This window comes from Coptis chinensis, chromosome 4 (genome assembly GCF_015680905.1).
Source record: "Coptis chinensis isolate HL-2020 chromosome 4, ASM1568090v1, whole genome shotgun sequence".
In the NCBI taxonomy this organism is placed as follows: Eukaryota; Viridiplantae; Streptophyta; class Magnoliopsida; order Ranunculales; family Ranunculaceae; genus Coptis; species Coptis chinensis.
Window position 1 is genome coordinate 13,393,017 of NC_141459.1, and position 11,900 is coordinate 13,404,916.

The 11,900-nt window shown below is 37.8% G+C and overlaps 2 protein-coding genes across 2 annotated transcripts; both read right to left on the reverse strand.

Annotated features, from left to right (window-relative positions):
• Nucleotides 1-713: 713 nt before the first annotated feature.
• Nucleotides 714-2,823, reverse strand: LOC147502002 (uncharacterized). Its single transcript, XM_086606978.1, has 5 exons — nucleotides 2,402-2,823; nucleotides 2,216-2,284; nucleotides 2,021-2,103; nucleotides 1,544-1,746; nucleotides 714-962 (listed from the first exon to the last, which is right to left on the reverse strand). The coding sequence occupies exons 1-5, from the start codon at nucleotides 2,626-2,628 to the stop codon at nucleotides 816-818; spliced, it is 729 nt and encodes a 242-aa protein (XP_086463104.1). The 5' UTR covers nucleotides 2,629-2,823; the 3' UTR covers nucleotides 714-815.
• A 965-nt stretch (nucleotides 2,824-3,788) lies between these two features.
• Nucleotides 3,789-5,862, reverse strand: LOC147502003 (uncharacterized). Its single transcript, XM_086606977.1, has 5 exons — nucleotides 5,574-5,862; nucleotides 5,382-5,453; nucleotides 5,172-5,254; nucleotides 4,660-4,862; nucleotides 3,789-4,132 (listed from the first exon to the last, which is right to left on the reverse strand). The coding sequence occupies exons 1-5, from the start codon at nucleotides 5,858-5,860 to the stop codon at nucleotides 4,037-4,039; spliced, it is 741 nt and encodes a 246-aa protein (XP_086463103.1). The 5' UTR covers nucleotides 5,861-5,862; the 3' UTR covers nucleotides 3,789-4,036.
• Between the last annotated feature and the right edge of the window lie 6,038 nt (nucleotides 5,863-11,900).

Genomic DNA, 11,900 nt, shown 5'->3' on the forward strand with positions numbered 1-11,900 from the left:
ATAGTGTTTAGAAAAAGTTAGAGAGTATGTAAAACTCTAGATGGGATTATTTATTTATTTATATCCTACTTTTTTTTATATATAGAATTTAGAAAAAACTGCTTTTATATTTAGTAATAGAGTTTAAAAAAAATTGGAGTCTTTGTGAGGATATAGTTATAATATATATCTAAAGATAAAGATAAATATTTGTTTCCTATATTTTATCTCCTATTTTTTCTTAATTAGCGACACTCTAGAAAAGCTTCCTCAATTGAAAAGGGTAGAGCTATAATATATATATATATAAAGATAAAGACATTATTAGGAAAATATTTTATATGGTTTCCGTAAAATATTTCCTCTATTTTTTACACTAAAATAATTCAATCATTTACAGTATCGAAGGGTATTTTGCTCCAAAATCCCTCAGAAATACTAAAGATGTACTGATGAAAATTTAAAAGTCCAATTTTGCTAGTGTATTCTTATGTTCATTTTTGACTTTCGACTTTCGAGACCCAGTGTTACTTATCGATAATGAGAGCAATTTTATAATGTTCCATGTTCCATCATTTTAAAATTAGTCTTTTTATTGCATTGATCCATGATTTACACACAAGATGCACGTACAAGTCACGTCTATAATGAGTAGATCAACCATAGTCGATGGCGATTTTTTATTATACTATTGGTGAGCAATCACTGATTATATTTTCAATTCGTGAGCTTCATTTAAAAAAATAACAAATATAATTTTGATTTTTTCCCATGAAAATGAATCAGTTATATGGAATGATACACATTTTTACAAGTCACTTAAACTCTTTCTCTAATTACTCGCGATCAGCACGTTGAACATCACCTCTTTCTATTTTTTCTTCAGGGACTTTCACATTATTTGCCTTCACTCCTACCTGTACCTGGTGGCCCTTGATGGATTTTTCTAACATTTCTTCTACTTTATCACCTACATCGTCCACCTACATTTGCATTAGAAAATTGCTCAGTATTTCCAAACAAATTCATTTCCCATGTGAGCTTTCTTGCTTTAAGCTGTTCTGTACTTCAGAATGTGTATGTATACATATTATTGCTAGGAAACACACGGTGAAGTAGAGTCATAAATGTTTGAATAAAAAAACACGTTTAAGAAATGAAAGTGTATCACAATTCACAAAACAACCATTGAAATATTGAATTGTGAAATGATGTAACTGTTGATTGACGTCACAAGCAAAATGGTTGAGTTACTCCAAAGTCAAAGACGCAACACATGCAAATTTTGACAATTCAAGGGATGTAGTTTAAATGGAAAGTTCTCATGGGATGGCTTTTTGTTTAAAACAGAAGGTTAAAAATGTTTAATGCAACTTGGGATTGACTAGTACAAAACAATGTTCAGAAGGCTTGGTTATAAAAATAAGAAGCAAGGAATCTTTAATTGGTAGGAAGTAGGAACTAGGAACTTCAAGTGAAATAAACACGTGCTCGATGTGGTCTTGTATTGCAATTTATTAGACAACATATAGAAAGTAAAATTTGTTTAAAGTGAAAGTAAGACCTTGTCCAAGAGCTCCTGTGTTAAATCAGCACCCTTGATTAGTCCCTCAGCTACCTCATCAATCCTTTCGATCGCCTGCTTGAGCTTTGAACCATCAGGAAGATCATCTGTAATGTCGTCGGCTATCTTGTCCACTTTCACGGCGACCTCTTCTATTATCTCTGACACACATTCAATCGTCTGTAGGGTTGAATCAAATTTATCTATACATCCAACAGCACAAGGATCAATACATCAGCATTTTGATGTGATAAAGGAAACAATTCTGCAGTAAAGGTTGTGCTTATTTACTTCGCAAACTTTTCCAAGTTAGATCTTGGGCTAAACAGGGGTTATACAAGGACTTGACAGGCTTATATGATTTTCCATCACCAAAATCTCAAAGAATATAATGCATAGGAGAATATCATTTTGCAGTTTTGAAAGTGCATTGATGATTTTGTGTTTATCAAAATTGTACATACAGAAGGTACTTACTTTTAAGTGCAAGCAATGGTCCCCATTTGCTCTTGAAGAAAGGTAAAATCATCGGTATGATAGTCAACAACATCCAGTTTGACCTGATTCATACACAAGTAAGACGAAAATTATACATCCACCAAGTGTAATTATACATCCACCAGTTAAGAAGAAGGGGAACAAAAGTATATATCCACCAAGTAGAGAAGTTACCATCCAGGAAAAGGGGATCCAGAAGGCATTGGAGGTGTTGGAGGAAGGTTGTTAAGTGCATTTAAATCCCTGCATTCAACCAATACAAACAAATTAACGTGTGAAAAAGAATCTACAAATTCAACTAAGTAGTCATAAGAGGAACTAGAAATGTAGAACAAAAACTAATCAATCAATGAAGATTACATCTTTATAGTACGATGGGCTCTCCCTCGACGATTGATATTGGACAAACTTAAATGTTTACTCGTTGAGTCGCAATATCCATACTTCGCTGTGTGTATCCATGGGAGAGAACATGTATTATGGACAGAAGAAAAAGATCTATATTGAGAACTATGATGAAGTTTTTCAAACTGGTGAGAACTTAAAGAATTAGTTGTTGTAGTTAACATAGTTGATAGAACACTCATTCGCTGAAAAGGTTATCCGCTTATGAAAGCTCTCCAAGCTCAAATGAATTACTTGTTAAGGAGAGTGTGATGCTTAGTGCTTGTTGTTCTTAAATTCCAACTTCTATGAATATATATATAATGGCCATTTGCAAGCATGCTTTCGTAATTTATATCCAATTATCTAAATCCCAATGTCGTCGTTTTCTGTAACTTGCCAACTTTGCCGTGGTTGTACAATATGATTTTTATACTTCCACTTACTATTTTTTTCTCTTACTTTTTTCCCTGTAGTGGTTGTACTTTGAAAGTCTTTGGTAGATAACGTGTGGATAATATGTTAAAACGAGGTCTAATGAAGCATATGAGGAAATAATTAGCGTATCCGTATTGGTTTTTATATGATCTACTGCTGATGCAGCCTTGCAGCCTGCACATGTATTAAACGGTTTAAACGAGGTCTATTGGATTCATTGATTGACCTAGCTTGTTTCTTTACCGCAATTTACACATTTCCATCCAGTAAAAAACATTTCTGGGTCGATGTTTATTTGTTCACTAATATTTTAATTATTTAGAAGATTTTGCCAGAAACAGATCATCCAAGTTGAATAAAGAAATTTGGTATACAAGTCTATCTGGTGAGTCTGGTCTGGATCCATAACTATTGGACTAAAATTTATCATTTTAAGCTAAGGCTTCAGTTCGCATTGTTGGAATTATTTTTCTTCAAGTATGTGCAACATATATCCAATTTTGGTGCAAGTATACCAACGATTATCGATCTCATTTGCGCAAGTTTCACTCCAAAAAGTTGATTGTGAAGAAGCTTGATTTTAAAGCTTTTGACATGACTTTCAGGAATTCAGTCCAGAGTATTGTAGATTCAAAATCTGAAGAAAAATGCAATTCAGTATTTCAGGCTTTCAGCGATGCGGCAATGCAAAATGATGCAATCGATCCAGTCCATCGATAACTTTCTTTGTTATTTTCTTATCTCTTTTTTATTAATTTATTGGAGTAATTTTTATAAGTTCAACTCTTCCCATTCAATATTCCCGTACGTAAGGTCCAGCACAGCTACTGCACAAGTCAGAGGCCGTTCAGGGCACCCTAGTTGGTATCATGCGTGTTCCATGCACGTTCTCCTTAATTAAGTTTTATGTCATAAAAAATTGAAGTTGTTCAATAGAATAGAAATATAAAATTAGCCCAAACAGATCATTACAACATGTACTTTTTAATGCCAACACCATGTCATTATCTAAGTCATTAATCAATCTAAGATTTTGTGAAAAGAAAAGCCAAATGAATTGTTCTCCGATCCTCAAGGAAGATTTATACAGAACGCCAAATGAATTTTCTATTAAGTGTATGACAAGGATTGATACACTCATACACACTATCACCTAACGGCACTTAATGCTGTTCATTTCTTTCCTGGGGCTTTCGCAACTGCCACACCTACGAGATCCTTGGCGGATTTCTCTATGACTTTCTCCACCTTTTTCTCAACCTTTTCCACCTGCAGTTCCAATCTGAACGTTAGTAGAAGTAATTCCTCAAAATACAATTGTACATGTTATCAATAAGTTCATTTCCGTTGGGCCAAGTTTGAATCCACAATCGAACTGCTGTAGTACTTTTACACAAGGAAAGAGTATATGAAACTTCCTTTTAAAGCAGGACTTTTCAAATTTTAGGATAGATGGTGGTTATTGTACATAAAGAGCAGAGCAACCAGCTTGAACAACAAAGTTTTATTAGAATTCAAGCTTCGTGAAAAAGAGCAGAACGAAGCAAACTTGTAACTGACGATAATTGGCAGAAACAACCATTGAGTTGCAAATGTAGGAACTTAAAATTTAGTTAAAATTTACATAAGTTCGGTGTTGTTGACTTGTTGATCTAAAACAGATAAGGAACTAAAATAGACTTCAAAAATATTAGTCTAAACTCTAAAGTGAATGCAACTAGCTCAATTAATCAAGATTTAAGGCTAACCTGTAGAAAGTAAAAAAAGTTAAGTTAAACAAGTGAAAGCAGTAAAACCTTGTCCACGAATTCTTCAGCCAAATCAGCGCCCTTGATTACATTCTCAGCTAAAAGATCAACCATTTGAATCGCCGTTTTGAGCCTTGAACCATCAGGAAGATTATCTGTGATCTTATCAGCTATATTGTCCACTTTCACGGCCACTTCTTCTATCACCTCTGCCACAGTCTCCACGGTCGCTAGGGCTGTATCCATTTTCTCTGTATATCCAATTACGAAGAATCAATTTACGACTTGATCTTATCATGCATCTTTTTAACTGTTTTATTTATGTATTTTCTAACATTGAAATTAAATCCATAAAGTTCAAAATGATAGTCCATGCGTATGGCAAAGGCAGCTAGCTAGTGCATGCAAAGAAGTGAGAACTCTAGTATATATGCTCCAGATGGTCCATGACTAGGTTACCTCGTTCCTTAATATGTGGACTATAAATATGAGGTTCCCTGAATGGCTGAATGTTTGTTACCTTTCCTGTCTGTTCATGAGTTTATGCTGAAGATACTTACGTTTAATGGCAATTAGTGATCCCCAGTTGCCACTTAAGAGTGGTAGAATTATCGGCAAGATGGTAAACAACATCCATTTTGACCTAATTCATACACGAATACATGCAAGCAGAGAAATACACTTAAATGCCAGTCAGGAAGGTAAGATAGAAATTATAAGAAAAAGGAACTAAAGTTATCAACCAGGTAATCAACCAGATAAATGATTACCATCCAGGGAAAGAGGATCCTGAGGGGATTGGAGGTCCTGGATTAAGGTTGTTGTTAACTGCATTTGAATCCCTACATTCAAGCAATATAAACAAATTAAGGCTGGCATGTCTATGAAAGTACTATAATTAGTCATCATAGGAGCTAGAAATGTAAGAACAAGAAGTAATGACTTAAACTGATGAAGATTACATCTTTATAGTATGATATGCTAGCCCGGGACGGTTGATATTGGACAAGTACAAATGTTGTTTTGTCGGGTAACAATAAGCGTGCTTGGCAGTGGGAGGAAGACAGCTTGTAACATGGACAGAAGAACGAAACATATTTCGAGTATCAAGATGATGGAGTCTTTCCATCTGGTAATTGCTGAAGGACGCAGTTGTCGACGACATAGTAGATTCAAAACTTAGTTGTTTGTTAACGATACCACAGTTTTCCAACTTAAATGCGTAATTGTTAAGGAGGGAACGATACATGGTGGTCTACTTGTATATTAGTAATTTGATCAATATATAATCAACATTATTAGTCTATTTACCACGTGTTAGCATATATATATTTCCATAATTTATTTCGAAGTATCCTAATCAAATCGTCCCTCGCCTACTTTTGACAACTTTGCATTGGTCGTTCACTTAGGTTTTTATTCTTATTTTAAATCAAGTAGTATACATTCAAAGTCTTCTGATAGATAATGTGTTCAGGGGATATGATGTAAAACGGATTATATGTAATCCACTTGAAGAATACATGAGAATAATCATGTATGATGATTTGGTACTTAATCGTTTGTACTTCAGAAACATGTGGATTCAAGTTGTTAATTTTAATCCTTTTAATCTTTATTTAAATTTTGTTCATGAATGATGTTAACTTTTTTATCTAATTTTTAACTTTGGTTAGGCTCCTCATCTCACGCAGATACAGGGAAGAACTTTGCAAGGCAAAGAGTGTTAAGACTTTAAAGCAAAGGAAGAGAAAAGTTGCTGATCTTCATGGATAAAATACCAAGAACAAGGGGAAAACTCTATGACATTATACATTTATTTATATTGTGAGTCAAGCAAAAATTTAGACCAACATATATGCTATGAACTATTATAAACCCACGGCATACAATCACATTGAGATGCGTGAGCAAACGTTATATACAATTAGTAATCATATAATAATTGGAAATCTTGGAAATATACAGTCACGAACGAACAAATTTGGAAACAGTCTTTATTACACAGCATCACATTTCACACTAGGTTTTCGATTTTTAGGCCATTCTTCATCACACCAGGGTCTTCTCCTTAGGTGACACAAAGCTTCGGCAACACCCTTGTACTGCGTATTTGCATCATCATGCTATTGCTTGGAAATCTTATCCTGATTTTGATAATCTTGACGTAAGGATGTGAATGATAGCCTGACAATGGCTATCTCGCCATTCTCGCCTTGGTAGGGGTGTGACCGCAGCCGAACCGAAGAAACTTAGTTGGGTCGGTTATCTGTCTTTAATCGGTTCGGTTGGGTTTAAGAAAAGAAGGGTCCGTCAGTATTGGGTTGGGCAGACTCCAAAAAACCAAAAAATCTAAAAAAACACAATTATTACAAGTGTCATTGGTCTCAAAAAGTTGTTTTGTATTGGGGACCTCCCAAACCTTTTCAGCCTTTCTCTTCTATTATCTTCTCTTTTCTTCCACCATCTTAAATCTTAAACTATGAAAACTATATTCTAACACTAACATTAAACATTTTGAATATATGCGTGTCTGATGGTGAATGAGAAAATTCAAAAACCCCAAGCTTAAACGAAAATTTAGTGGATTCGTTACAGTAAACCAAACGTTATGCCACACCAAACGGTCAGGTGTGGATTTGAGTCCAAAACAATGTGGCCATATATCATTTCAGGATTTAAACTTAGAAAAATATGGCTACAACCGATTTTGACTAAGTCTCCAACGATATGGCCTCACCGTTTGGACTAAGTCTCCAACAACGATATGGCCACACCGTTTGGACTAAGTCCCCAACGATATGGCCACACCGTTTGGGATTTGAACTTTGAAAAAATATAAAGTTCTGTTTTTTGGCCTCTTGACCGGTGTGGGCACATCATTTGGACTAAGTCTCAAACGTTGTCGCCAAGTCGTTTGGGACTTAGTCCAAACGATGTGACCACACTGATAAGTTTTTTTCTAAGTCCAAATCCCAAACGACATGGCCACATCGTTTTGGACTTGGTCGTTTTGTTTGGTTTTCGACAACGAATCCACTCCGTTTGGCCGTTTAAGCCGGATTTTAATTCAACTTTTTGGGACCAATGGCACAATTGTAATAATTGTTTTTTTTAAGACTTTTTGAGACCAATGACACACTTGTAATAATTATTTTTTTTTGGGATCTGCCCAACACAATATGGGTCCACTAGTAACAAATACCTTAAGAAATTAGAAAAGTAGAAAACCAACCAGACCAGACCATATAATTACCAAAACTACTAAAGTAGCTTATTTTTATTTATAATATATGATTATTCTTAAATAATTTTCAGTTCGACTATGGTTAGGGTCGACTACCCAAAAAATTAATAGTTGGGATCGTTTTTCAGTAGGTTTAGTTTTAGATCGATTAACCATATGGCGACAGTTGGGTTCGGATTTCTTAACGCATAAACTGATAAGTTCGGTTTGAATATTAGTCACCAGGCTCGATGCTCGTGAGCAACTCGGTGTTCAATTTTAAAGATGGAGTACAAAATCAAGTAGTTCGCGAAACATAGTACAAAATATCCCAATATATCGCGATATTTAGAGATATATATCCATATTTCAGAGAAATATATATAAATATCACGATATGTTCAGAGATATATATGACTGCAAATATCGGTGATATTTTGATGATATTTACGATATTTGCCACAATCAAAGAAACATTAACTTTGTAACAACACATTAATGGCGAATCACCAAGATAGCACACAAGGTGGATCTGCAATCCATAATGGTTCAAGCACACATCTATAAATAAAGAGAGATGAACTACGTAAGGCTTGATTCAAGTTTACCCCGAGAAACTTGATACGTAGGCAACTCTTATCCCAAGAAGAGTGCAGCTATTTCCTATCCAACAAATCATCAGGTCGTAGTCCCAAAATAACTAACATCTACATTGGCGCCGTCTACCGGTTCGTTTCCTTAAGAAAAGAACAACCACTCTTTTCTCAAGCCCACAAAGCTGGTTAGAAAAACCACAATGGAGCCCAACCTACAAGCATTGGCAGACCAAATGAAGACTATCCAAGAAGCCTTCATCACTTTACAACAAGAAAACCAGACAATGCAAGAGCAGGCCAACTCCAACGCCAACAATGGCACCACAGAATCCGGGGAGCATAACACTGTTACAACCCTAACCAACACCACCAATCAGCGTTTAGAAGACTTCGCACAAAAACTAGAGAAGTCAAGCGAAAGAGCCAACGCGATCCAGATCACTCAAAAGATGCTAGAGACGTACAAAGCATCACCATTCATCCAAGATATCCGAGACAAACAACATCCTTCAGAGTTCATCTAACTAAAGTTCCCGTTGTATGACGGTACCTCCTGCCCAGGCGAGCACGTAGCTCGCTTCGGCCAAATACTATCACTCTACAGCCATCCTGACTACGACTACCTGAAGTGCAAACTATTTCCAACCAGTTTAAAGGACGGAGCAATAGACTAGTTTTACATACTCCCTCCAGATTCGATCAACAACCCGGCCGGACCTTTGCGAGGCGTTAAATAGCGAGTTCGTCCATGCCGTAAAGAAGCGCGACCGACGGACTCCTTGTTTCAACTCAAGCAAGCTCATGGCGAAACGATCCGAGCCTTCCTAGGACGTTTTAAGAAGGACCTCCTCTCGCTGGAGTCAAGACTCAGTGACGGTTTTGCAATTTCTGCGTTCACAAACACCCTCTTGGACGAATCCAACCTAGCAGGGTCCTTCATGCGCAACAAGCCAGACACCTCAGCCGACCTGTATCACAGATTCGACAACTACATTGAGTACGAAGAGTGGATGGCCAAGTGCAAAGGCAAAGAGGTCCTCGCAATTAGCAACGAGCCAGACCCCAAGGAAAGCAAAAAATATTCAAACAACAACAACAACAACAAGAGATCCAACGCCAGCAAACCCTCATACACAAAGAGGGAATTCTCCAACTTCTCCAGAACGCCAAGTCAAATCCTGAAGAAAATATATACAGCACCATACTTCAAACCAAATATCAACAAAGTGATAGCCATACCAGAGCGTCCATACTGCCATTTCCAAAAACTCCACCACCACGACACCAATGATTGTCGGAGCCTTAAGCACTACCTCCAAGACCTAGTGGAGGAAGGCAAATTAAAAGAGTTCTTGCCATAAAGTGATCTAAGGCACAAGATGGATGCCAAACGCCACAGAAGCAGAAGCCGCAGCAATGAACGACCTGCCAACAACAAAAACAGAACCAGGAGCAAATCAACTCGACGATCTAAGTTTCTAGGTCGGTCAAGGCTCAACATGAGACAGCACTCCTCCGACCAAGAGGAGGACAAAGTAATCAACATGATTACAAACACCTCAAACGACAAAACTTCAGGTTGGGAGAAGTGCAGAAGAGTGGGAGCAATCCAAGAAATCTACCACCTCTCACACAAAGCCGAGATTATCAACCCCACCGACCCTAAGAGGACAACATCAATTTCATTCACAAAAGAGGATCTAGACAAGGTGTGTCTACCTCACAATGATGCATTGGTAGTGCATGTCAAAATCAACGGTTGGACAGTCAAAAGAGTCCTCATTGATCCAGGGAGCTCATGCAACATACTGTTCTATCAAACATACAAGGACATGCACCTGCCGGACTCGGTGATGATAGACCCCCAATGCACCGCTCTATGGGTTCAACGAAGATCGTACATATGTCATCAGAGACGTAATCCTACCAGTCTCCATTTGCGAAAAATAGGACATGGTCAAAACTTCAACACCCTTTAGTGTGATTGATGTCAGGTCGTCCTATACTGCCATTCTAAGACGTCGTTGGATTCACAAAATCCAAGCAATTCCATCAACCCTACACCAGGTCCTACGATATTCTGGTCCCAGAGGCATCATGGAGCTCAGAAGCAACCAACTAGAAGTTTACCAATGCAATCAGGTCAGCACTACGACCTCACCCTAGCCTCAGGTCGTCGAAGCTAAGGACGTCCCAGAAAGGCAGGATCCTCAAACATCCAAGCCCTCCAGCAACGGCATCAGAAAAGCTTACAGGAAAACAAGCTCATATAGAACCAGGAGAAAAAGTCAATTTGGGCACAACTGATGACCCAAAATTTGTTTATGTAGGGGCTGACTTATAACCCAAGCTCAAAGAGCAGCTTGTCAAATTTCTATCTCTCAATAAAGATGTTTTTACTTGGTCTTATATCGATATTCTAAGAATCGACCCTCAAGTCGCTTGCCACAAGTTGAATTTAGATCCAACCATCAAGCCTATTAAACAACGACCTAGGAAGCTAGCACTCAAGTTTCAAAAAGCCATAACGAAGAGATAGAAAAGCTCAAAAATGTTGGATTCATCGGAGAGTCGAAAAATTCGACGGCTTGCCAACATAGTAGTCGTTCCAAAGAAGAATGGTCAGGTACGACTCTGCATAGATTTCACCAACGTCAATAAGCACTGCCCAAAAGACAGCTTCCCCCTGCCAAGAATCGACATACTGGTAGACCAAACTTGCAGGCATGAGCTTTTGTCATTCATGGATGCATACAGTGGGTACAACCAAATACCACTTGCAGAAGAAGATCAGGAAAAGACATCCTTCATAACCGAGCAAGGTACGTTCTGCTATAACGTCCTACTGTTCGGCTTGAAGAACGCAGGAGCGACCTATCAAAAACTTGTCACCAAAATGTTCAAAGACTTGCTATGAGACACTATGGAGGTCTACATAAACGACATGGTGGTCAAAAGCGAAAAGGCAGGTGATCACATCTCCCACCTACAAGAGACCTTTGAACGACTTTGCCAAAACAAGATGAAGCTCAACCCAGCCAAATGCGTATTTGGAGTAGCCTCAGGGAAATTCTTAGGTTATCTCATCTCACAAAGACGCATTGAAGCAAACCCAGAACCGATACGAGCTCTCCTTGAAATGCCAGAACCAACCACAAAGCAACAAATCCACAAGTTATCTAGCATGGTTTCAGCCCTCAACAAATTCATTTCAAGAGCATCTGACAAATGCAGACCATTCCTGCAAATACTCAAAAAGGGAGCAACATTCACTTGGACAGACGAGTGTGATAAAGCCTTCACCGACCTGAAAGCTTATTTATCAACTCCACCCGTCCTATCCAAACTAGTGAAGGAGAAACACTAAGGATATACCTTGCAACTACCGACTTCGCAATCAGCTCAGTTCTCTTTCGCGAGCATGATGGAGTCGAAAAGCCGGTCTACTTCACCAGCAAGACGTTGGC

Coding starts and splice junctions, on each gene's coding strand:
- LOC147502002 (XM_086606978.1), bottom strand. CDS start 2,628: ATGAGTGTTCTATCAACTATGTTAACTACAACAACTAATTCTTTAAGT. Junction 2,285..2,401: donor GCCCATCGTACTATAAAGAT/GTAATCTTCATT, acceptor GGTTGAATGCAG/GGATTTAAATGCACTTAACA. Junction 963..1,543: donor CACAGGAGCTCTTGGACAAG/GTCTTACTTTCA, acceptor ATGCAAATGTAG/GTGGACGATGTAGGTGATAA.
- LOC147502003 (XM_086606977.1), bottom strand. CDS start 5,860: ATGTATCGTTCCCTCCTTAACAATTACGCATTTAAGTTGGAAAACTGT. Junction 5,454..5,573: donor GCATATCATACTATAAAGAT/GTAATCTTCATC, acceptor GCTTGAATGTAG/GGATTCAAATGCAGTTAACA. Junction 4,863..5,171: donor ATCACTAATTGCCATTAAAC/GTAAGTATCTTC, acceptor TTGGATATACAG/AGAAAATGGATACAGCCCTA.